At 40.0% G+C, this 25,256-nt stretch overlaps 2 protein-coding genes across 2 annotated transcripts in view; one reads left to right on the forward strand and one right to left on the reverse strand.

The window, feature by feature from the left end:
• Nucleotides 1–233: 233 nt before the first annotated feature.
• Nucleotides 234–19,317, forward strand: ctss2.1 (cathepsin S, ortholog2, tandem duplicate 1). Its single transcript, XM_078252120.1, has 8 exons — nucleotides 234–365; nucleotides 9,313–9,437; nucleotides 9,553–9,675; nucleotides 11,160–11,312; nucleotides 13,412–13,636; nucleotides 15,768–15,933; nucleotides 17,385–17,487; nucleotides 18,288–19,317. Exons 1-8 carry the CDS (start codon nucleotides 344–346, stop codon nucleotides 18,385–18,387), a joined length of 1,017 nt encoding a protein of 338 aa, XP_078108246.1. The 5' UTR covers nucleotides 234–343; the 3' UTR covers nucleotides 18,388–19,317.
• A 5,869-nt stretch (nucleotides 19,318–25,186) lies between these two features.
• onecutl (one cut domain, family member, like) overlaps nucleotides 25,187–25,256 on the reverse strand; it is an 8,768-nt gene continuing 8,698 nt past the window's right edge. The window contains exon 2 of the mRNA XM_078251778.1: nucleotides 25,187–25,256. This exon is cut by the window's right edge and continues 247 nt beyond it. Coding sequence (XP_078107904.1) covers nucleotides 25,193–25,256 — 64 coding nt within the window. The 3' untranslated portion in view covers nucleotides 25,187–25,192.

Raw genomic sequence — 25,256 nt, forward strand, 5'->3', positions numbered from 1 at the left:
AGATGACAATTCAAAATATATCAAAATTATAATGGAAAGTATGTTGGTATATGGAAATTCTAGAGCTTTCTTAGTGGGTATACTGCGTATACCTGCGTATCACGTAGACTATAGGCTACACCACTGGTTTTGAGGCTTTCAGGCGTTGAAACTCTATTAATACATAACTTCTGCTCTCTCGCACTGTGCGCTCAGTCGCTTCAGGTGGTTACCAAACAGACCAACGCGATGCAGCTTTCTGTTTCTGAAGAGGAAGAAACTGCAACAGCTCATGTGACACTTTCATCATAAATAGGCCCATCAACCAGGAAAACACTATCAGAGAGCTCAACACACAGCAGCGATGACAAGTCCCACGGATCAACGTAAGTTTAACACCTTTTCATCAGCTTTCATTCAGATAGTCTGCACTTTATATTTATTTACGTTTTTTATAAAAAGGGAATCCGCAATAAGACGCTTTAACGCCGATTTGATTTTACTTTCGTTTCTATGTTTTTACAAAGGAGTTCCCTGTGTGTTCAGGCTGCAGGTGTGTGTTAACGAAGTGACGGGAAATAACATTGTAATGTTGCTCTAACATTGTTAGTAACAATTGTACCATTGAGGTCGAGTGTTGCTGTGGTGGTTTATAATGACTGTAAGGCGACAAAAACAATCATCTAAATACATGTCAGTGTTATAACTGGACATCCTCAAGGGAAGAAACCCACTTCTTATGGGCCTGATTGAGGCCTATGTCTTTTTTCTTATAAATAGTTCTGAAATTAGTAATAAGATCAACTAAAGTGATCAACCAAGGCCACTTTCTTCGGATAAAGTCCACTGTATGTACTCAACTCGGCTCACTGTCAGTGACTGAGAAGTCCACAGAGTTTCAGATTCTGGAGTGTGATCTTTAAATTCATATTTAGAACGGTATATATACTGTATTTGGGTTCATCTTTGAACTGAAAGTGACTCAGTCAGGTATTAGGTGACATTTGTAGTCTACTTTGTAGTCTTTTTGTAGTAGGCTCTTCTGATTTTTGTCCACAAAAGTACCCTTAGTTATAATTTGTTATTAAGAGTATTAATAACAGGCAGATATGTATGCTAAAATAAGTTTTAAATCATGATTTCTTGAGAAAACCAAGGAATTCTATGTAAAATCAGACATTCAGCACCCCCATGAAGCTAGAATGGAACAATCCTTTGTTTCATAAAGACACGCCTAAAATATAAATAGTGGTGGAAGAAGTATTCAGATCCTTTATTTAATACTTAGTACCATACTGTAAAAATACTCCGTTACAAGTAAAAGTCCTGCATTGAAAATGTTACTTAAGTAAAAGTATGTAAGTATCATCTGGAAAATGTACTTAAAGTATTAAAAGTAAAAGTACTCAATGCAGAAAAACCCTCACATTTTAGAAACTGGAAATGATCCAAACAGTTCTGTCAATCAACTAAGTGTTTAATCTTCTTTCATTTCAGTTAATTTACAATAAACCGTATTGTATAAACTACGTGTGTTTTGTGTGCAAAAATCTTCATTTGTAAAGTAACTAAAGCTGTCAGATGAATATAGTGGAGTAAAAAGTACCATATTTCGCTCTGTAGAACAAGAAAGTGGCATGGAAAAAAAGACTCAAGTAAAGTATAAGTACCTCAAATTTGTACTTAAGTACCGTACTTGAGTAAATGTACTTAGTTACATTCCACCACTGAATATAAATATATCCAATACATGCGATGACCATGTCATGCAACTGCTGAATTAGGGTACAAGCACCTTTTTTGGTACAACTCAGGCGCTGTTTGTGTCACCACTTTATTCTCTAGTCCAGTGGTGTAGTCTAATGTATTGTAATGGGTATACTGTCCTGTATAAATATAAATATATATATTGGCCAGAATCTACCTTTGGGGGAGGGGGGGCCATATCATAGTGGGGGGTCTGGGCATCCTCCCCCAGGAAAGTTTTGAACATCAATGACTTCATTTCGTGTATTCAGATACACTTTAATGCACCAATTTAAGGTGGAAATACCTTTATTTAGCCTATGTGAAGAAGACAAACACAGATGACAATTCAAAACATCAACATTATAATGGAAAGTATGTCGTTGCGTGTCATTGGGCATTTTTAAGTGGGTATATATAAATACTGGAGCATTCTTAGTGGGTATACTGCGTATACCTGCGTATCACGTAGACTACACCACTGGTCCAGTCAATCAGGTGAAACTGGCAGATCTACATACTGATCTTTGTAACTGACTTTAAACCGTGACAGACCTGCATTTGGTTAACATTATCTGCTTTTTGTAGGCTATACTTCCTTATTATTAAATGCTGATTGTGTCTTTCTGGCAGTACAGACTTCCAGTCTTCTGGAGCTGTTGTAACAACGGCCTTTACAACCGTTTGATCAAACAATAACTCATGTTGACCATGTAGTGACGGCGCTGATGCGTTTTGGACATTTCTTGCTTGTTCATTAAGTTTCAGTTCTGGTCTTGTAATAGTTGCCTCACTTTGGGATTTATGTCCAGTTCAATAGCTTTTCAATTGTGGACTGCTGACCATCAGATGGAGATCTTGAACACACACACACACACACACACACACACACACACACACACACACACACACACACACACACACACACACACACACACACACACACACACACACACACACACACACACACACACACACACACACACACACACACACACACACACACACACACACAGGCTGGGTTCCAAAACACTTTTCTATTTACTTTTAGTACATACTGCGTACAGCCTCCCTTACAAAGTACGTACTGTTGCATGCAGAATGCATACAATTGGGACATACTACTTCTTCAAAACTTGAACTTGCTGCGCAAAGGATTGTTGGTTAGAGTAGCCAGAAAAGCATGCTGGCTTGCATACCGCAAAATCCGACCGGTGCAGTAGGACATGCTGGTCTTTTTGGCATACTGCATTTGACAAACTATGTATTGGGACATACTAAATCTCTTTCTATCTCCGGGCTGCAACTAACGTTTTTTTTTTTTTATATATATAGTCAATTAATCTGTCGATTATTTTCTCGATTCATCGATTAGTTGTCATTGATCGATCAGTGTTTCCCAAAGCCCAAGATGACGTCCTCAAAATGTCTTGTTTTGTCCAAAACTCAGAGATATTCAGTGTACTGTCACAGAGGAGAGAAGAAACTCGAAAATATTCACATTTGAGAAGCGGGAATCAGAGAAGTTTTACTTTTTCTTCATTTCTTCAAAGGACTCAACCCGATTATCGAAATAGTTTAAATAGAAATAAAAATAGATTAATTTAATAGTTGACAACTAATTTATTAATCAATACATTGATTCATCTCTGCAGCTCTGCAGCTCTAAATCTCTCTCTGAAATACTGGTACCAGAAGGCAGGGATGGTATTTGAGAGGTTTCAGGTGAAATGTGGTGAAATCAGGATGTTGAAAACATCTCAAGCTAAAGATACCAGCGCTAACCACATCCTCCAACATGACCATGGAGTCAAATCAAGTGCTATAAGACAGTGTCAACACGAGCTGAAACATTATGAGCTCCACAGCTGTTGATGCTTTTTTATTGGTTCGTGTTAGACTGTATAAGATACTGTAAGAGTTGATCCCCTGCGGAGAATTTTTGTTTTTGCAGCAGTACAATAGAAACAGCAGAAAAGAGTAACACAAAATAAATAATAAGAGAGACATTATGAAAATAGTAATCACGCCTACGTTAGCACACAAAACGTAGAATAAAAAAAATTAAAAAAGAAGAAATATATATTGGTTTCCTTAACATGCAAACATACCCGAGTACCATGAGTTAGCCAAAAAGCTATATCTGCAGTCCCTTGAAATTTGTTCCATATGTGAATGTGCGTGCATGCTATGCGTAGGCTGAATCGCAATCGCGTCAAGACAAATCTGATTGGCCAATTTCTCCCATTGACGTCTGGAAAAATCCGTATATAAAGAGTTTTAGACCATGCCTTAGGCTAACCAGACGGTACGTGACTCATAAGCATACAACGTATCATTTCGAGTAAAAAAACGAACAGAAAATCCCCAAAAAGTCAAAGGTACAAGACTGTGTACATATCGTCATTTGAGAGCGAAGGAACTACTCATCCCATAAACCACCGCGCACCACTGAATAAAGGAAGCTACGTTAGTTTAGCTAACAGCTAATTCGGCTAACCGCTAGCTGAGACAGCATGTAATAACTTTAAAAGACCATCAACATAAAACCTGAAAATAACCATTAAATATATAACGTCTGTTACGTCAGCTGTAGACGGCTTTACCCAGTGTTAAGTTTGAGTTAACGTTATTTTAGACTGAATCAAGCTGTCAGCTAGCGGTTAGCCGAATTAGCTGTTAGCTTCTCGGCAGAGGCTAACGTCAGAAGCGTGGAACAGATCGTGATTCGTCGATTTTATGGCTCGAGTCGATTTTATGGCTTATACTCCAATTTGTCAATGGAGAAATTGCATTGTATTTTTACTTCCGGAACCCGCTGTGGGCGGGACTGTTGAGCTCTATACACACTAAAGATAAATTAAATAATTTTAAAATTACTAAAATTATCCCTCTCTTTATTCCACACCCCAAACATGACATACAAAATGTCGTGGAACAGAAACAACAACCAGAGATATTTATAAGCTATCATTTTATTGTCATTGCAGTTTTAAAGCTTTGCCACCAGGGGGTGCTGCAGCACCTGCAGAACCCCCACTTCCCGCACCTATGCCCAGGACTGTGTGGGTATGGTTAGACTGAGTGAGTGACATCTTCCTGAGTCTCCTGTTAGCCTTTTTGCACCTGTTAGGACAGGAAAAATGTACAGCTTTATAATTTTATTTTTTATTTTATTTATTTTTAGTAATTTCTGTGGGTCATCATAATTAGGTACCATGAATTGTATCAAATAAAGGCGAAACAACAAAGCTTTATCATTCTTATTGGTAAAAAAGATTTGTAACCTAATGAATTCCCATCAAAGGTCCAGCCCACTTAACCTGAGCAGAGGTCTTATCAGCCACAATAACTGAAATCACCTGTGTGGGAGTTCAGAGGCTTTAAGTGAGCTCTCAAGAAGAAGTGTTGGGTTTCTGCTTGGCAAACTTGCTGAATAGTGCTAATAAAGGAGTCAGGGTAATGGGTCAAGGGCTTTCTTAGACAAGTATGTGCAATTAAGTGCAATAATTACTCTATGCAATAATCTATGCGTTATATGTGCAATATCAGATATTATTGTTTTGACGTAGGGCTGGGCAATATATCGATATTATATCGATATCGTGATATGAGACTAGATATCGTCTTAGATTTTGGATATCGTAATATGGTGATATGACATAAGTGTTGTTTTTTTAATGATTTTAAAGGCTGCATTACAGTAAAGTGATGTCATTTTCTGAACTTACCAGACTGATCTAGCTGTTCTATTATTTGCCTTTTCCCCACTTAGATATTATGTCCACATTACTGATGATTATTTATCTAAAATCTAAGTGTGAAGATATTTTGTTAGAGCACCAACCCTAGAATATCGGCGCAATATCGATATCGAGGTATTTGGTCAAGAATATCGTGATATCTGATTTTCTCCCTATCGCCGAGCCCTAGTCTGACGTGTTCCAGCTACTTATGTTCACACTGTACTTTATGTTCAATAGCATTTGTATAATCCGTTGTATAACAACATAATATAATAACAGAATATAACAGAAAACACAAAATGAGATAATCTAACTATGATGGGCTGTTATTGTCGGATGTGATGTCATTCTATTTGACACAAAGTTACAAAACATGTACACAATGATATTCTTTCATATGGCTTGTTTTAAATGTATGTAACATTGTATGTATGGTATTTTTATGTAGATGTGATTGTTTTATGTAGACCTCAGGAAAAGTAACTGCTACATTGTTTGCAGCTACTACTAGTTGTTTTCTTACTCCTATTTTGACTTAAATCTGACTCCGAGCAACTTAAATGTAACAATCAATAAAGTGTTATGTGATTCTGAAGAGGTCTTAAATGAACAAATGATGAATTATGATTTGCAACTGGATCAGAGTTTAACAAAAGTCCCTTCTTTGCTTTTGACTTCTGCACTCATCGCAACCTCTGAGAACATTGTGCCATCACTGATGTGAGACCTGGATCCTTTTTGTGGTTTTTCTGAAGCGAACACCACTTGTGTGTGTTTCTGACTCAAAGGCCTGATTCCCCAAGGCGGTTTGTTTTCTCAGCGAGTTGCAAAAGGTCAGATGGCATTCTGACTAGGGCAGTGGTGTATCCAGGACATTTTTACTGGGGTGGCCAAGATGGGACACAAAGCTAGTGTGGGGTGGCCCACATCCCCTCTCTCTCCCATGATTTCCTGTCTCGTAACGTCTCTGGTGGGCCAGAATGTACTTCTCTGTACCTCTCTGTCATCGGTGTCACCATCACCTACTGACATGCCCTCTGAATCACTTTGCTCACTAGATGAAGTACCTGAAGTAGTAAAAACAATAACCATTACACCCATAGACTGTATGTGGACAGATTACTGTCACACATTGTCCTTTGTCTTTTCATAATGTTTTGTATTGAGATTTAAAGAATAGATCGTCTATGTTTAAGTGTGGGGTTTGCTGTGTATTAGCAAATGAATAGCGTACACTTTGGGCAAAATTGGACCGTCCTTTTTAAATTAAACCATGTATGAGAATACAGGTACAGGTAACTGTTCATGAATGACATATCTGGACATAACAGAACTTGACATACCATGCTTAGCAGGTGGAGCTCCAGACGCTGCTGGTTCCTCCTCTGGGTGTGGCTGGTCAGCTGTGGCAATACACAGATATCTGAGAAATCTGAGACATCAATAGGCTGGAGGTTCTGCCACACACTACATATCAACTACACATACAATCATACATATGTACATACATACATACACACGTGTGTTTGTGTGTATTTATGTACTATGCACATTTTATTATTGTTCTTCTGTCTTTTACAACTGTTTTAACTATTGTTCTTGGGTAGTGATGTTTCAGACAGTTGTAATTGTATAACTGGAGTGACAAACAACTTGAATGTGAGCCTACATGGTAAATTCAAACTATCCAAGCATGACTTACCAGCCTGTGCAGGAGGAGCTGACTGCTCTTCATCACTGCTGCTGTACCTAGGCTGCTGACTTGACTGAGCCTTTTCACTGCTGCTGGTAGAAGCTGTGGCTGGATCTGACTCTAAGAAGCTCTGAATATCTCTGCTTCTCTTCATAACTATTTTCCTAAACCCTAACCCTGGGGGAAATGTAATTCAATCACTCAATCAATCAATCAGTCAGTCAATTCACTTTGAAGTAATAGCTATAACTACAAACGTCAAGCAGGATCATTGTCAAATTGGGTTAGAATCAGTGTGCAAAATACAGGTGTTCGTGGGGCTCTGGAACCCCTTAAATAACAGCTTTGACTCCATTAAAAGTGTCAAAAAGAAAGAAGGTGTCAACAATGTGCCTAATTATGTCTATTTATAGGATCTACAAAGGTTTATTTTTACATAACTACCAATCTTACCACTCACTTTTAATAACACAATTCACAATTAACACATATTGCATCTCAAGCATTTGTGGCATTTGAATGCAACTTGCTCTGCCTCTGCCTATTTAAACGTCTAAAAATATGTGAACTGTGAAGATGAGCTAATGGATACAAACAAAAAGTCCTTAAACAGGAGAAAAAAAAAAAAAAAAAAGTCTTTAAACAGCCCTTAAATCACAGAGCAAATAAATAAGTCACAGCTTGTTCTTGTGTTATAGCTACTTAAATCTAGACTGTCACGCTATATTTCACACACTGGTTGGCCAAAAATATAATATTAGCTCTATTGAACACACACATCTGCAAAAAACACCCTCAGTCTTCAGTCCAGAAAATAGCGTTTCATATTTCATGGTGGTATCCAAATAACAATTAAAAAAATAAAATGCTAACGTTCAATGCTTAACTTGGTTTGCAGGCTGCTAAGCTAGCTAATGCAGTGTAGTTCGACTTTTAGCTGCTACTTAGTGCTAGATAAAGTTTTCCTACACATTCAGAGGGAACTACGATATAACTAAACATTAAATTACTATACCTCTCAATCGACAGATTCCAGCGTTTTTATCGTTGTTGTATTGTTGCTGTTGTAACTGTGACCGTCCTCCTGTTTCACGGACCAGCAGCAGCAGCAGGTGCAGCGTGCTCATCTCATGGGTCACCTGACCTGCATGGCCAAACGTCCGCTGAGCAGAAATCAGCTCTCACAGCCTCAGTACGACCATTACTGTGTTAGTTAAAAATGTAAAACTGGCCCTAAATCAGTTGATCATCATTGATTGACAGCATTTCTCTTGTTTCTTGTGTTGACCAACTTGACCAACTACCTATCAGATCTGGGGTGGCCACAGGGGTGGCCAATGAGCTTTCAGGGGTGGCCCCGGCCACCCCAGGCCACCCCCTAGAATCACCATTGGACTAGGGCTGCACGATATGAGGAAAATAGCTAATAGCGACTGGTATTGCAATTTGATTCACGACATTGGAGGGAATGATCATTTTTGTATCATTATTCTCATTTTCATTTGACGGCCGGGATGTCTCTGCAGCACCACAATACTTACTTCAGAATGGTTTGACAACGTATTTTGCCTTTAACCCTTGTGTTGTCTTCGGGTCAAATTTGACCTGTTTTCAAAATATCTAAATCAGAAATATGGCTTTCTCTTTAACTACCTAATTTGAATTACCGCAAAATAACATGGATGATTCCATACAATGGGCTTTGCAAGTACAACAAAAGATCGGATCTTTACTTATTTTAATTGAATTTTGGGTGTTTTATTCAATGTTTCGAAACAGTATCCTCACTGAACGTTGACATATACAAGTCTGTGATTATCCTTCCTTTATATATTATAATATTAGTCTAAATAATTCATAATTTCTGCTTTTTTTAAATCAAGAATTAGGTAATTTCCTATAAATGAGGTTTATTGACCATGAATTTCAAAAATAAGTGTGTGGAATAACTAGTGGAAATGTTTGTTAGTGGTGTTTATACATGGTAGTGAAAAGAAGTGTTAAAGGTGCAGTAGGTAAGTCTTATAAAACTAACTTTCTGTCATATTTGCTGAAACTGACCCTATGTTCCAGTAGAACTTCATTGCGATTTATTGTGCAGCCCTAATGCTGACTTTTCATGTGGTTCATGTGTGTGTGTGTTTACAGGCGTGATGTTTGCGAGCCTGCTGCTCGTCTCCCTGTGTGTCGGGGCAGCGGCCATGATTGACAGCCGGCTGGACGACCACTGGGAGCTGTGGAAGAAGACGCACGAGAAGAAGTACCAAAATGAAGTATGTGATAATAAAAAAAAGGGATGTAGGCGCTAAAATCTATATGATTTGATGTAAAATTCATCATGTACTTATACAGTATTTGACCCTATGCACTCTTACTGTACGCCTTGAGGTGGAGGATGTGCGCCGCAGGGAATTGTGGGAGAAGAACCTGATGCTCATCACCATGCACAACCTGGAGGCCTCGATGGGGCTTCACACCTATGACCTCGGCATGAACCACATGGGAGACTTGGTGAGACGCTCGCTCACTCTGCTGTTTGATACTGGGGGGGGGGGGGCTGTTATGATTTTCATTGATTTATGATTGGCACATTTATTCATTAATGGCACATTAGTATTAATGGCAGTGGAAGGTCAGAAGGATACAGATTAGATACAGTTTGACTAGTTTGGACTTTTGATTTCCACAGTTAATCATTATAATAAAGTATAGTTAGGTATTTACAAAGTATGTATACAAATGCAGTTGTTGGCTTTAATGCTTCATAACAAAAATTGAAAAAACAGAAGTATTATGTAACACAGGCAAATGATTCTTTACTGAAGTAAAGATGTGAAGGAAAGCTCAGTTTTAGTTCTCAGGAATCAGCCAAACTGAATATTTCCAGAGAATCTTTGACCCAGATCGAGGCGAAGCAGGTTAAAGGACGCGAAGCAAACACCACTTTAGTCCTTCAGTCCTTTAGTCACTCATTAATTTAGACCCGGGACATACTGTAGGCTGTTAGTTGTAGTAGTTGTAGTTGTTAGTACTGTATGTGGTGAACACATCCTGGAGGAGCTGTGGCTCAGTGGTCGAGCTAAGAGCAGAAATCCTCTCATTACTTTAGTAAAGAACCAAAGGCCTGAGTCAAGAAAGTACAGTTGGTCAGACAAAGAGAAGTTAGACCAGTGGAAGGGCCAAAGAGTGAAACGATAAAATGTACTCATTTACATTCTGCATGATTAAAGCAAACGTACTGCCATTTATTTCCCAGATTATCCAAAGCTTTTTCCTTTTTCCAGTTTTTTCGAATGTGAGAATGTGATTTGTTTTATAATGGTGAGCTGAATATTGTCCTAGTTTTGGACTGTTGGTCGAATGAAACAAGACAATTGAAGGCATCACCTTGGGCTCTGCGAAATAATGAGGAGCGTTGATTTTACAATTTTTCTGATGCTTTATAGACAAATTGATTAATCGGGAATAATAACGGATTTCAGTCCAATCAGAATAAAAAACCAGACTGTTTACCCTAGAGCTGGGCAATATATCGATATTATATCGATATCGTGATATGAGACTAGATATCGTCTTAGATTTTGGATATCATAATATCGTAGTATGGCATAAGTGTTGTCTTTTCCTGGTTTTAAAGGCTGCATTACAGTAAAGTTATGTCATTTTCTGTTGTAACTGTACTATTATTTGCCTTTACCCACTTAGTCATTATATCCACATTACTGATGATTATTTATCAAAAATCTCATTGTGTAAATATTTTGTGAAAGCACCAATAGTCAGCACTACAATATCGCTGCGGTATCGAAATCGAGGTATTTGGTCAAAAATATCGTGATATTTGATTTTCTCCATAACGCCCAGCTCTAGTTTACCCAATTACTCAATTCCTGTCCTTTCAAATCTATATTCACAACACTGCTAAATGAATACAGGCCATTTGAAAGGGAGCTCATTGCTGCTCATTTCATCCGTTGTTATCTGCTTGCTCACAGACACAAGAGGAGATCCTGCAGTCGTACGCCACACTCAGTGTTCCCACTGACATCCAGAGGGGACCATCTGCCTTTGTGGGGACATCCGGCGCTGATGTACCCGACACCATGGACTGGAGACAGAAGGGCTGTGTCACCAGTGTTAAGATGCAGGTAAAGATAACCCTTGTGTTGTCCTCCCATGTCAAAATTAACAATCTTTTTTTAACACAGTCTTTTTTGTAGCATTTTTCGACTTTTTCTGCACTTTTTCCCCCCCACTACCACCAGTATACAATTACACCAACTTGTTACCACTATTTTTCAAAACTCATTTTTAGGATTTTATAGTCAATAAACCTCATGTATCCTTCGATCTAATTTTAGAGTTAAAAAAATGCAGAAAGTATACATTATTATGACTGATAGTTAAGATCAGGGGATGTTTATGGATAATCACAGACTGTCAAAGTTGAGTCAAACATTGATTAAAACACCCAAAAGTCAATGATAGTATTGAACTGATCCTTACTTTTTCTTGTGAAGAGCGTTTCATGGAACCATCTGTGTTACTTTTGGGCAATTTGGTTGAAAGAAACCCAAATTTCTGATGTAGAAACTTTGAAAACGGGTCAAATTTGACCCGAGGAAAACAGGAGGGATGAACATACTCTGATTCTGTTTTCCATCGGTGACTCATATATCGGCGCGTAGGAACGCAGTCGGCTGGATTAATCAGAGTTGTTGGTGAAAGCAGAGACATCTTGTGTCTCACAGTGACGCAATCGACGCAGCTATCACGCCACACATTCCTTGTTCGCACAGGAAGTCGTCGCCACGGCCGCCACTTTTGCAAGTTGTTTTGGTTGCCACATCCACTTTGCTTTCGGTGCTGAAAAGGTGCGAGATCACCGCCTGACATTGACACCGCATGGTCTAGTTCACCCTCCGAACGCTGTTGGTTTGAACTTTTCTCTGTTAAGTATCTCAGATTTGGAAATAACATGGCTTTTTCTACGCACACTTATGCTTTTTGTATAAATTATTTGAAAAAAAAAAGTTAGAAATGTCTATACATCTGTTATTTGGCCTCTTAGACCCCAAATATCGCAGTGTTAAAATTCAAATTCTTTTGTACTTCATAGTTATTGTTTATTACACCTCGCATGGCTGGAATTATACAGTTTTTCTGTGTTAAGAATAATACAAAATACCTTTTTTTAGGACACATAAACACCTAGCACTCGACAGACACACACACACATATACACACACACACACACACACACACACACACACACACACACACACATAAACACCTTGTACACATATGTTTACGTACAGTATATTAAAATGTACATTTCATGTCTTTTATGTTTTTATTCTGCTATATGCACGTTTTTTAAACATAGTCTGATTTGTATTGGACACGTTGTGATGGCCCCTTTCACTTTTAGAGGTTTTATGTTTTTGTCTCGTACTTTATTTTCAGTCTTTAGCTTGGTTCTGAAGAAATGATATTTCATTTGAACTATTTTTTATAGTCAAAAGTGAGATATTTAAACTACAGTTTATAAATAACGAAGTTGCTAACCATAACCCTGACTGTCAGTGGTATAACAAATTGTGTAAAAAAGACCAACCCGTTCTGTTGAAAAGACACGAGGATAGACAAAAGACATCAAACCGATAAAAAGTCAGAATCACTTTAATAAGTCATTATTAATTGATTACCTATTTTCTTGCGAACCAAGTCTTAAGTCTTAATCGAAAGTGTAGTATTTTAAAAGTGATCTTGTTTCCAAATCTGCAAAGAAGTTGATTTACAATGTGAAGAAGAATAACTGGTGTTGTGCAGATGAGTATCATTCCACCAGAGACTCAAAAGTATTGATTTTGGAATTCCTTCTGTTCTGTGCAACATGTTAGATATAATAGACAAAGAAGCAAATTACCCAGAGAATCAGCAGAGTTCTTTAACCTCTCAAACTCTGCTGGACCCTCCGTTGGCTCCATCTTTATAAACTTATGTTGTGTTGCCAAACATGGATATGTGAAGTCTTCCATTTAACTTTGAATATATCACTTATCATATCTATATCCACTTATGGGATTGTTCATGTTGTTCATGTTCATGCTGTGTGAACTAGCCAGACCCTCCTCCGCAGCGCTGTGGAGGGAGGTCTGGCAATGCGAGACTACTCTGAAGCTAATAAACAAAAAAAAGATGCACTCTGTATGACATTACAGTAACACCATTCATTTGAATCCAGGGTTCATGTGGCTCCTGCTGGGCCTTCAGTGCCGCCGGGGCCCTGGAGGGCCAGTTAGCCAAAAAAACAGGGAAGCTGGTGGACCTCAGCCCCCAAAACCTGGTGGACTGTTCAGGTAAATATGGCAACCACGGCTGCAACGGTGGCTTCATGCACAGAGCCTTCCAGTACGTCATCGACAACCGGGGCATCGACTCGGATGCCTCATACCCCTACACGGGACAGGTGAGTAACTGCTTTAATCCTGCTGCTCTAACATGCAGCAAGGGGATTTGGAACATTCATTAAACTTGTAATGAAAACGTGTAAAGTGTAATGCCTATCGTCATCGCAATATTAACTGGCGCAACATCGCAAAAGGCTGCGACACATCGTAAAAGACACTGCACTTTTTAATGGTGCCTTTTATATACAATTCAGTGTTTAATTTATCCATAACTAATTCTACAAGGAATTTGTTGTATTTCAGGAGAATACTGAAAGCAGCAGAAATGCAGAACTGAGTACACTTTAATAGCTGTTTATGTAATGTAAGTAATACCGTTATCGCGATATTCAACAACGTTATCTCATATTTTCCTCATATCGGGCAGCCCTAGTATGCGCCTACAAACCCAAGTCATTGTGTGTAAAATAAATAATCTCAGGCTTGTTTACGGCCTCTTCCGTCCTCATGCCAAGCAGGAAATTATAACACAAAGTCATATTACAAGGCAGCACTTCAAAAGTAAAAAAAAAACAACAAAAAACATAATTCTATGGCCTCAATTTCCCGTTTTATTTCTTTGGAAAACACATTTGAGGAAACAAAGCAATCACAGAGAGAAAGCATGATCCTTGATTAGGCAACCATTTTATTGATCAACCATTTTATTTAAGGAAATGGAGTTGAACAAATGTATATAGTATTTACACACTATCTTTGATTAGTCAAGTCAAAGCGAGACTAAGTTAAGTCAGACAATCCAACTGGGAAATTCCGACCCTCGACTGACTGGAACGTAGCATAAGTGCAATTGTGTGCTCTAGTATTCTGTAATCTGTAAAGTGCCCTGAGATAACTTCTGTTGGGATTTGACACTATAAATTAAAATTAAATTATGAAGACAGCCCAAAAACAAAACAGAAGAGTGTTGTTGTCCCACTTTACATGACATTTAAACATGGTGTAGTGTTTTAAACATATAAGGAATCCAGTGCAAACTTCAGGTTTACAGTTAAAAAAAATTCCTGTATGAGACAACAATGTGGGTGTTGTACGAGAAGTTAAGTCCGACCCTCCAGGCTGTAGACTGCAACTTGTCTGCGCTCTGCTGTTAATGTCTCTTTGGAACAACAACAAATTAATCGGAGCGGACAACGTGTTTGTCCTCCGGGCTTCATCTGGTTCGCTGTTGTTCGTGTGGAGGAGGAGGAGGAGGAGGAGAAGAAGGAGGAGGAGGGCAGTTCTGAGCCAATCCGACAGACTGTTCCAGCCTCGCGGAGGTGTTGTGGCTCCAATTCACCCGGAAAAAAAAGTTACAAATTCTATCAGTGATGTGAAATATTCTCTTAATAAGCACAGTGACTAGTGTCTGTGTCTGAGAGTTACTTTCTGCCTCACCTGCTGATGCTGGAAATATTTTTGCTGAGAAAAAAAAAACTAAATAATAAGAGTTAGGGTTAGTTTTACACTTCAAGTTGGCATTTTGAAATGTGGGTGAGAGTGTGGCACATAGTATATTCTGGGGTAATTGACACTTATTTTTACACAGTATGTATTAGGCTAATTCATTTTTAATGACAGATACCCCCATTTAATTTATTTCTTATGTGTAGTATATAATATGTACAACGCACGAGAGCACGCGTTGGCACAGTGTAGCCTTTACAAACTGTTGCACTGCCTTTTTTAGTTAGTCAAACGTCTGATATCCGACAGTAAAGTTGCCAGTGAAGAAGCCAACGGACTGACGTTATTTATTTTATTCTATTCACCCTGCTAGTCTGCCTACACTCTATGGGTGTAACAATTTTCGGCGTAACTTCTTTCCAACTTCTTTCTTCCTTCCATTTCATTCAAGCCATTGACAAATGAATTGCTACAAAGCTAAATAAGACTATCCCCTCTGCCAAAACTCTCTCTGTATTTCTCAGTATGGCTGTGTTCCGAAAATTGTGTCGTCCGCACGCAGAAAATCGAGTGAAGATAATTTCCTCTTCTGAAGAATCCATCATGTTTTTTAATCCTCTGTTTCCTCCTTGGCTGCTAGCAACTGCGTAGAGGAGGGGTGGGGGTGGTGCGTGATAACAGAAGACTTGTATCATAGACAGTGTTAATCATAGGTTTTAACCCATGTTCGTCTTCTTACTTCAGTCCCAACCTTGCCGCTACAACCCGATGAACCGCGCCGCCAACTGCTCCAGTTACAGCTTCCTGCCGCAAGGGGATGAGGACACTCTGAAGCAGGCGCTCGCCACCATTGGACCCATTTCAGTGGCGATCGACGCCACGGAGCCCAGATTCATCTTGTACAGGAGTGGTACGTTACACATCATCAGCTGCACAGGCTCTCATCTTTACTTATACTAGTACAGTGGCCGTTCAAAATGGGCCTGTTTGGAATGGGCCGATTGCTTGGCCTGTGGTGGTGCTACTTGGAGAATTTTCCAAAGCCAAATTGTACCCCAAAATTGCTACAGAAGGATCCCAAAGCACTTAATATGCAACTCCACTGTATAACCTGCAACTGATTTACAGTGTACTTCTATCAGAGGAAGATATTGTACTACTACATTTGTCTGACAGAGAACGTGGCAGATTCAGAATTTAATCCCAAAATAGCACAGTTAAAATGTGGAGTAATCAGACATTTGCCTCATGGACTCATGGCAGTGTGCTACACACAGAGGCGTCCCGCTTTATTAGATAGATGACTGGAAATAGATGCAGAAAGATCCAGACGTGTGTGGAGAAAGGTGCAGGATGGACATGAAGTTAATGCTGCAAAGGGTTAGGGTACTTTAGATACTCATTCCCTCCCCTGAATAACTAACAAATGTAATTGTGATGGTTGTAATTAGACTACTGAGGGATTTACTGGATATAATTCTAAACATACACACCAATAATGATAATAATGTAACTTGTTGAAACTATTTCCCTGAGGAGATCAATAAAGTATTCTGATTCTTAAAATATAGGGTTGCTCGATTATGGAAGAAAATCATAATCCAGTGTTTCCTTTGTTGATTTTGTAGTGGCGGCCCACCATGGCAAAATTTCTGCCACCACCGTATCAGAAATAGGGCTGTACAAAAAATGTAGGCGGTTGCCTTTTAAATAGATGTTGCAATGCCGCTCACATTGCAATTTAACAACAAGTAGAACTATTCAGAGGTTACTGGGCCCGGCCAGTTTAACTCCACATACTGTTGTGTTGATGGAGTTTATTGTCAAAACGTTCACTTTCTTCCGAGTCGCCTATTGAACGAACAGCTCCACCAAAAACGTCACCGCGGTGGGTCCGTTCTAAGTGTAGACCTTTTGTAGATGTTAAGTGCCCTATAGTTCCTAAAAAAGTACAGTTCAATCACAGCTTTGTTTGGACAGACCTGCCCCCACTGCTAAAAAAAAATCCTAAAGGAAACTGTAATCACTATTTTTGGTCAATATTGAAATCTTCTTTTTTCTCATTCAGAACACAAGACAAAATAAGAGTTTACTTGCAAAATGTAATAGTAAAATAATCATTCTTTTTCTGGATGATTCTGTTTTTGTGATCGTCAGGAGCCTAAATCGTAAAGCCCTGCTACTATATAACATTTTCTCAAAACACGTGAATCAAAAATCAAAACATAGGCAAACAAATTCGTATAAAATTGATAAAAAAAAACATACAATACATTCCTGGCTTAAATGTTTCTAAAAAAAATAATGAATGTGAATATAATGAGATGGATTTGTTATTATTTTTCACCCGTGCCATTTCAGGAGTGTACGATGACCCGAGCTGCACGCAGAAAGTGAACCATGGGGTGCTAGCTGTGGGCTACGGCACACTAAGCGGAGAAGACTACTGGCTGGTAAAAAACAGGTGAGACATTTTCACTGATCTCCCCTAAATCCACGTCTAGTTCAAACATACATTCATACTGAGCTCATGTGTAGCTCCTGTATGATCCTGTATGTTTATCTGGTGAGGGGGAAGTGAAAAAGGGAAGACAGACAACTGGAGGGAAGTACGATCCGTGTCAACAAGTAGAGAGGGTTTGGTTATTTTGCTGACATGAGTTTAGTGGTAGAACAGACTTAAAATTTCAAAAAACGGACACGGTGTACTTGTCAGTGTCCTCTGTCCCCCACACTTAACAACACGTCTGAGTTGATTTAAACCTAGTCTATATCCTAGACGTTCCACTTCCAGGATTGCTCCGGTGCCGCAGGAAATATGTATGTCCGTTACCTTCCGTTTGTATTGTAAACTCCAGTGGAGGACTATGGTTAACTGCTCCTCAGATCTCTGCAGGGTAAATCCAGACAGCTAGCTAGACTATCTGTCCAATCTGAGTTTCCTGTTGCACGACTAAAACAACTTTTGAACGTACACATGTTCCACCAAAACAAGTTCCTTGCAGAGGCTATTTTTGAGAGGCGCCGTTGCTCCATCCAGCGCAAGACGACCCAACGACAATTGTGATTGGTTTAAAGAAGGAAATAAATAAACCAGAGCATGTTTTTCTCGCATCCTGGAATGCTGTGTGGACTAGCCAGACCCTCCTCTGCAGAGCTGTGAAGGAAGGTCTGGCAATGCAAGACTACTCTAGCTTCAGATCAGATTAAAAAACATTATTTTCTTTCATTTATATGTGTATGTTTCGCTTCTCTTTTCCTCAGCTGGGGAACAACCTTCGGAGATCAGGGCTACATCCGGATGGCACGCAACAAGAGAAACCAGTGTGGTATCGCTCTGTATGGCTGCTACCCCATCATGTAGCTGCAGAGGGAACCAGTTGAATCTGTTGCAGAATTTACGTTCCCTTCCATTTTATGTATACAGCATTTTTACAATGCATGTTTAATGTTATATTGATTCTAACATTTTTTTATATTCCTTTTTAATGCACCTTCGTACTACAAAAAGCGAAAAATGGCAAGACTTTAAATACTACGGTTCATCATCACTGAACTTCTTGATCGTGCGTTTGTTTGTGTCCGACTGTATATGTGTATGTGTTTGAATCTGTTACAAAGACACAGATGTACTCTGTAATGTCTGCCTTTCAGTAAATATCATCAATAACACTAATATAGTGTTCTGACGCGATGATGGCGAAGATCTGATTTTACACCACCAGTTACAGGTTTGTCAGTGTGTTAAATCTGCCATGAAAACTGCCTGAAAGGATTCCATTGACTCTTTGGGAAATTGGCTTGTTGGTCAATTTAGCTTTTACATGTTACGACAGAAGGAAGCCCAAAATCAATAGCCGTGTCTCTGGTCAACATCTCAGTCCTGTGCACACGCTGATGTGATAGCATATCATATAGAGGACTAGCTGCCAACAGGCAAGGAATATGTCTTGAGGAAGAAGAAAAGCATTTTGTTGTTTGTATTTTCTACTGACCCTCTCATCAAACATTGACCTACAGTTCTAAAAAAGTTAAAGAAGTAGTTCAACATTTTGAGCTTATTTGCTTTTTTTGAAAAGAGTTAGATGAGAAGATGGGTACTACTCACACTTTTTTTAAATCTATTCTTTTCCCCAGAATCAATTCTTTTATTTTTACCAATGAATTACCTGAATATTCTGTTTATACAGTACCGCTGACGGTGACTACATCACATCCGTTTCCAGCAAAACAGACCGAAAGCAGAAAATACATTTTATGTACTTCTTTACATAATAAATAAATGTCAGATTGACTGACTGTGCATTCTTCTTAGAAAACAATTAGTTTTTAGAAATAACTCATGATATTTTGACTCTTGAAGTGTATTATTCAACTTTTGTTTTGTTTGTTTGTTTGTTTGTTTATGAAAGACAACACACTCCCCAAAAGAGGTAACGTTCAGGGGGGCTCCAAACGTGTCCGGAAAACAAGACCTGTGTCTATTTTGCAACATCGGGGAGGGGGGGATGGGTTAAAGAAGACAACATGAGCGTGAAAAATAAAGATATATATTAATGCAGATTTAAACTTGTGAGCTTATGGCTTATTAAATCAATTGATTTGTTGTTGACATGATTCCTAAAAACAACATATCGAAACATTTGTGATGATTTGAATTTGCAAAAAAAGGTTTTGAACAATACAGGAAATAATAATTTCCTTTACATAAATAAAGACCTTTGCACCATAAATTGTTGCATACAAATTCAACATAATGCAAGAAATGTGTTGATGCTCAAGATTTTTATTAGTGTGTTATAGTGTGTGTGTGTTTGTTTAACTATATTTGTGGAGACCAAAAACCGGAGTCCAGTATACTTGTGGGGTCCAGACAGCTTTGTGGGGCCAAAATGCTGGACCCCACAACTTTAAAGGGCTGTTTGAGGGTTAAGACTTGGTTTTAGGATTAGGGTCAGAATTAGGTTATGGTTAGGGTGAGGGTAAGGGTTAAGGTTAGGCATTTAGTTGTGATGGTTAAGGTTAGGGTAAGGGGCTAGGGAATGCATTATGTCAATGACGGGTCCCCACAAGGATAGTGAAACGAACTGTGTGTGTGTGTGTGTGTGTGTGTGTGTGTGTGTGTGTGTGTGTGTGTGTGTGTGTGTGTGTGTGTGTGTGTGTGTGTGTGTGTGTGTGTGTCCGTCCAATCAACAACCTATGCCCTTGGTTGTCAGTGTTGGCCTTTTTAAAAAACCCCGAGAGCTTCGCCGCTAACACCTCAGCAAGGTGAGAAAGAAGTCAAGCGAGGACAGTGTTGGGTTACAAATGAGTCATTTTTATTTTTTTTAGTGCAACATCACAACAAACAATTTTCACATGAGGTATTCAAAGGGATTTTTCTTTAGTTGTTGATACAAAATGTCCCACCATGATTGACGTTTAAAGTGTTGTGTATCTTCATTTTTTTTTGTTTTTTTTTTAAAGCCTTTGGTTGGTTAGCCACATTCATTAGTAAGTCTAACACATGGACGAGAATGGCACGATAAAGCATGGTGGGTCGAGTCCAAGCCGAGGAAACTCCGACTCAGTCAAATATAATATTTCCCTCAGCTCTTCCCCGTTTAAAGCTTTTTGTATGGATTTCATTATTTCCTACTTACAACAGTGGGATCGAACAGTATTTCAACTACACTAAACATTTTGAAAAAAAAAACGGGGGGGGTGGCAAGGGTGGCTTACAAATGTGGAAAAATAGCTTCTGTCTCCTCCGACCTTTTATTTTTGTTTTTGGATGAGCGCTTGATTTTTGGGCTTTTCTGTTACAGCAAGAGCACATGATTCTAGTTTTTCGGTAAAGCAAGGAATAGGCAACGTTGATTACAGCAAGATCCTCCTTGCTTGGATTGTCACCTCCTTCTTTTTTTGGTCTTGAGAATGATTTGTATTTATATACAGGACATGGATCGATGGGACACTCTGGCATACTGGACTTAAGCTTTGGCTGGACAGGGGGGCCTCGTTCGGCTCCTGTTACGGATTGATTCCAGCACATTTGGTTTGGAGTAAAAAGGCATGAAGAAGAGACGGATGGACAGACAAGATAGATAAGATAGATAGATAGACAGACACCCTGACAGGATGGATTCTTTGGTTAAGGAATATCTTTGCCACACAACATCTCACACAGTTGAGGTAGATGGGTAAAGTCTTCATGTACACACAGGGGAGAGGGCGGGGACAGACGGGGGGGGGGGGACACTGGGGATTACAGAGTCAAAAGACTTCCATCTGAAGACACTGCCTCATGTCAGTTTCTCAGTTCCAGCTTAACATAATACTGTTTTATGCAACATAAATAATCAGCACGCAGAACCCCACAGGTGCTTTTTTTTCAATCCTCTGAGTGCTACGGTAGCTCTGATAGGGAACTGCTAAAACTACCCATGATACATATTCAGCAGTTACCCATCAATCTTTGGTTGTTTTTTTTGGTTTAAACATAAAGCAAAAGGTCTTTTTTTTTTTGTTTGGCTTTTTTTCTTTTTTTTTTATTCTGAAAGTACATATCGGCTTCCAGTTCTGCTATTTCGTTATTACGGCTCCCCTCAGAATTGCTCTCTAACGGCCCGGGCTGCCAGACTTGTTTCAGTGTCAAGTTTCTAGAAGTGCCACTAGGGGGTGCCGCAGGCTAAAATGGCAATGCTGATCACCTGCAGCAGCCAACTGAATTTCCCACTCTCCCTCCCTCCCTCCCTCTCGCCTCCCATCTGTACAGAAAGGGAAGAGCTTCCCTGTTTGACACGGAGCAGAAGGTGGCTTAATACAAAAAGCTCTGTCTCCATTTTAGGCTCCCAGTCAGAGAGACAAAGAGAAACCTGAAAGGTGTCACCTCAGCTTTGATACAATGACAGTGGTGAGCAGGGGTCGGCACAGGAGTCTCCGAGCTCTTTTATTTTTAATTTTTTTTCCTCCCCTGTACAGACTCCACCGCACACCCCTACGACCACCCCCCCCCCTTCGCTCTCAGCATGCTTACAATTGTTGCTCATTAAAGTTTAATTCAGCTCCATGCCCCACTACTCCTACACCTCCTATTCCTCAACAACCCCCCCTCACCTCCCCTACACACACACACACCACTAAAACCATCCTCATTCTGGATGATTCAGCCTCCTCTCTGATCTACCCCCGCCCCCTTTGAATGCCCCCTAAAGCCCACAGGTCTGGCCAAGAGCGGACCCCAGACCAGATACCCAGAGAGGAGACGGGATGAAAAAAGCCTCCCCTTTGAAGTCCGCAAAAAAGTCGATGGCCTCTTTCATGACTGCCCGTCTTTCAAGTGCACGCTGTGATGGGGGCCCCGGCAATCCGCCCCCTTCCAACGTTAAAGACAGAGGTGAGAGAAAGAAGAGGCAGAGAGAGAGAGAGAGAGGGTGGAAAACTGCCAAGCAAGCTCACTCTTTGGCATTTCCACAGGGGTCAGAGAATCTGATCTTGGGTGATTTTCTTCTGATTTAGGCATCCACAACACGGACAACTGGACAATCAAATCACTTGTGCCTGTGCAAGTTGCTGGGGAAACCCAAACAACAACTTGAGGAGCTGGAACAAACTCCAGGAACCCAAGATGATAAGGAATGAACCCCTAACGATCTTAGAGGGCCCCAGAAGCCTTACAACTAAATTAAAGATCCCTACAAGATGAGGAACGAACTCTTCGACCCTTAGAAGTCCAGGGACAAAGCCCACAAGCCTCACAACCAAATCAGAGTCCTGAGAAGATGACGACCAAACCAGAAGAACCTTTAGAAGTTGAGGAACACACTTTAAGAACCGCAAAGGTCCAGGAATGAACCCTAAGACTTTTTTTTTTTTTTTTTTTTAGAACCCAGGTTCTAAAAAAAACCAAGATCCCCAAAAGATGAGCAACACACTTTAAGAACCCCAAAGGTCCAGGAACGAACCCTAAGAACCCTCTTGGAACTGAGACAACTGGCAGAAAGACTTGGCATGTGGAGTGGAGGACGGTGAGATAACACAGAGTTGGACATAGACAGGAGTGTCTGCACTGCACTGGGGAGGGGGCCAGGTGAGGGATATGGGGGGAGGGGGGTCACAACCATGCATTTCCCCAGGCAGACACACAGTACGCATGTTTGCATGTGACCCTGAAGGACTCGCACTCAATGGGGCCTTCAGTTCGGCCTGCACTTTAAGTGGATCCCCGGACACTTTACACACTCCGCCAGATGGCATTGGTCTGAACACAACTTTACAAGCAACCTGTGAACCTATGAGATGCCACATCATTATCGTTATTATTGTTACTATTCATAGTATTAATTATAAATATTATCACAACATTCAAACAAGCTTTGGCCTTGGCGTTAAGAGCTGACCGCAGAGACATTTGCAAGAGTAAAGAAATCCCCATTATTCTACAAAAAAACCCCCAAAAAACAAAACAAAGGCCAGACCTTAAAGATAGAGAGAGATACGCAACATCACTGGGTGGGTCGGGCTGAATCGGGGTTGGGATCAGGTCGGGATCGGGTACTGGGTTTAGGGATTCAGGCCGTACATTCAGGGAGGCAATGTTAATCTTTGGTATTACGATGGGATTCTACAGCTAAAAGTGCCCATCAGAAAAAAGTCTTCAGTTTCACACAGACATACAGAGAGCATTGTTAAATAAATACTTACAGTATATAGATAGCATAAATAAATAACCAAATAAATAGAGAGAGGAAAGAAAAAGGGAAAACAATAAATACACAAATGCAGTAATAAATACATTGATCAGATCAGCAATTGCATTTGAAACGTTCTTGGTTTGATTTAACTATTGGCTATAAGGAGGCATGTTAAAGCCGTTCCTTTGTGGACCAAAAAAAGGACCTTGTACGTCAGCAGGGCTGAAACAAACTGCCCCGCACTTCCATCGTGTTTCTATAAATAGAGCGATGTGCTTGAAATCTGTACAAAAAGGGCTGAAAGAATCTCATTCCTCCATTTTTCTAGACATCTGTAAAAAAAAGATTTCGTAATGGAGCAGAGGTGTGTACAGTTGTTTGGAAATGAGTGGGGGGAAAAAAATACTACAATGTCACTATACATTGTGTAAGGTGTAGCTCTTCCCCATGAAGCCTTTGTGGTCAAAGGTTGTTTTTCATTTTTTTCATTTTTTTTTTTTTTTTGGCTTGATTTTGAGTCAAAAAAATGGCTGTGGAGCTTCCATTTGGATGCTCGGTGAGTCTTAAAGCTAGACAGTTGCACCAACAAGTCTGTTTCTGCGTCCTACTTGTGTTTATTGATTCTGTCCTGGCGTACGGCGAGATGCACTGCGGCTCCCCCCCTTGAAAACTCTGATTCATTCAAGGCGGGACCATCTTCAGAAAAATAACAGGATAGGCTCCTGTTGATGGCAAATGATTGACAGCTGGGAGTCACAGACGCTACAATACCCTCCTGATAATTCCAGGCTTCGAACTTGGAACAACGCCATACAGTCCTGGGAACCATCACCATGGAAACACATGCTAAGAAAGGAGAATTAGGTTCTTCAGAAATCAAATGGGAAGTAAAAAAAAAAAAAAAGAAGCCTTTTCTTCCTCTTTCATCTTGATTCTTGAGGAAAAACAGAACCATAAGAACATTGGGGGGGAGGATTAACGAACGTCTTTGGATGATGAACACTTTTGATTAAGAAGTTACACAATGGAGCTCTCCACGTGTGAGCAAACGGCACCTCTTGATTCTTCACGTTTGGAGAGATGACTATAGATTAGAAGGTACACCAAAATATGCTTCCTCCTGATTTGTAATACCCTCATTATCTCTAATCTAGATAATCAAAATAATGCAATGAGATGGTGTCTATGTAAGGGTGTGACTCTTCTTTGAGTCAAAATCATCGTTGCACCCTCGACTATACAAGCAGGACCTCCGCATCCTGCGATCATATCACTCTGGGTATCGCCCCCCCCCCCCTTCCATTTCAAGGGAGCGATCGACTTTGGTTTGGGAAAATGCTTCATCTTCATAAAATCATCTATATAAGCTGGCTCCGTCGCTCCTTCTGATAATGAGGAGGACATTTATTAACGGCTGATCTCTGCCTAGACCAGTCAATGTGCCCCCTTGCTCCCTCGGCGCCCTCCCCACCGCACCTCCACGGCGGTCCGTCATCACGCCGTGCTGCAGGACACTGCGGAGGAGGAAACGCTGGAGCCCGAGGAGCCCGTGGAGGAG

This window comes from Sander vitreus, chromosome 6 (genome assembly GCF_031162955.1).
Source record: "Sander vitreus isolate 19-12246 chromosome 6, sanVit1, whole genome shotgun sequence".
NCBI classification, from domain to species: domain Eukaryota; kingdom Metazoa; phylum Chordata; class Actinopteri; order Perciformes; family Percidae; genus Sander; species Sander vitreus.

Excerpts from the sequence above, each read along its gene's own strand:
- ctss2.1 (XM_078252120.1), top strand. The coding sequence starts at position 344 with ATGACAAGTCCCACGGATCAAC. Across the intron at positions 9,438-9,552 it reads AGAAGAAGTACCAAAATGAA|GTGGAGGATGTGCGCCGCAG; the intron begins GTATGTGATAAT and ends GTACGCCTTGAG. Across the intron at positions 13,637-15,767 it reads CATACCCCTACACGGGACAG|TCCCAACCTTGCCGCTACAA; the intron begins GTGAGTAACTGC and ends TTCTTACTTCAG.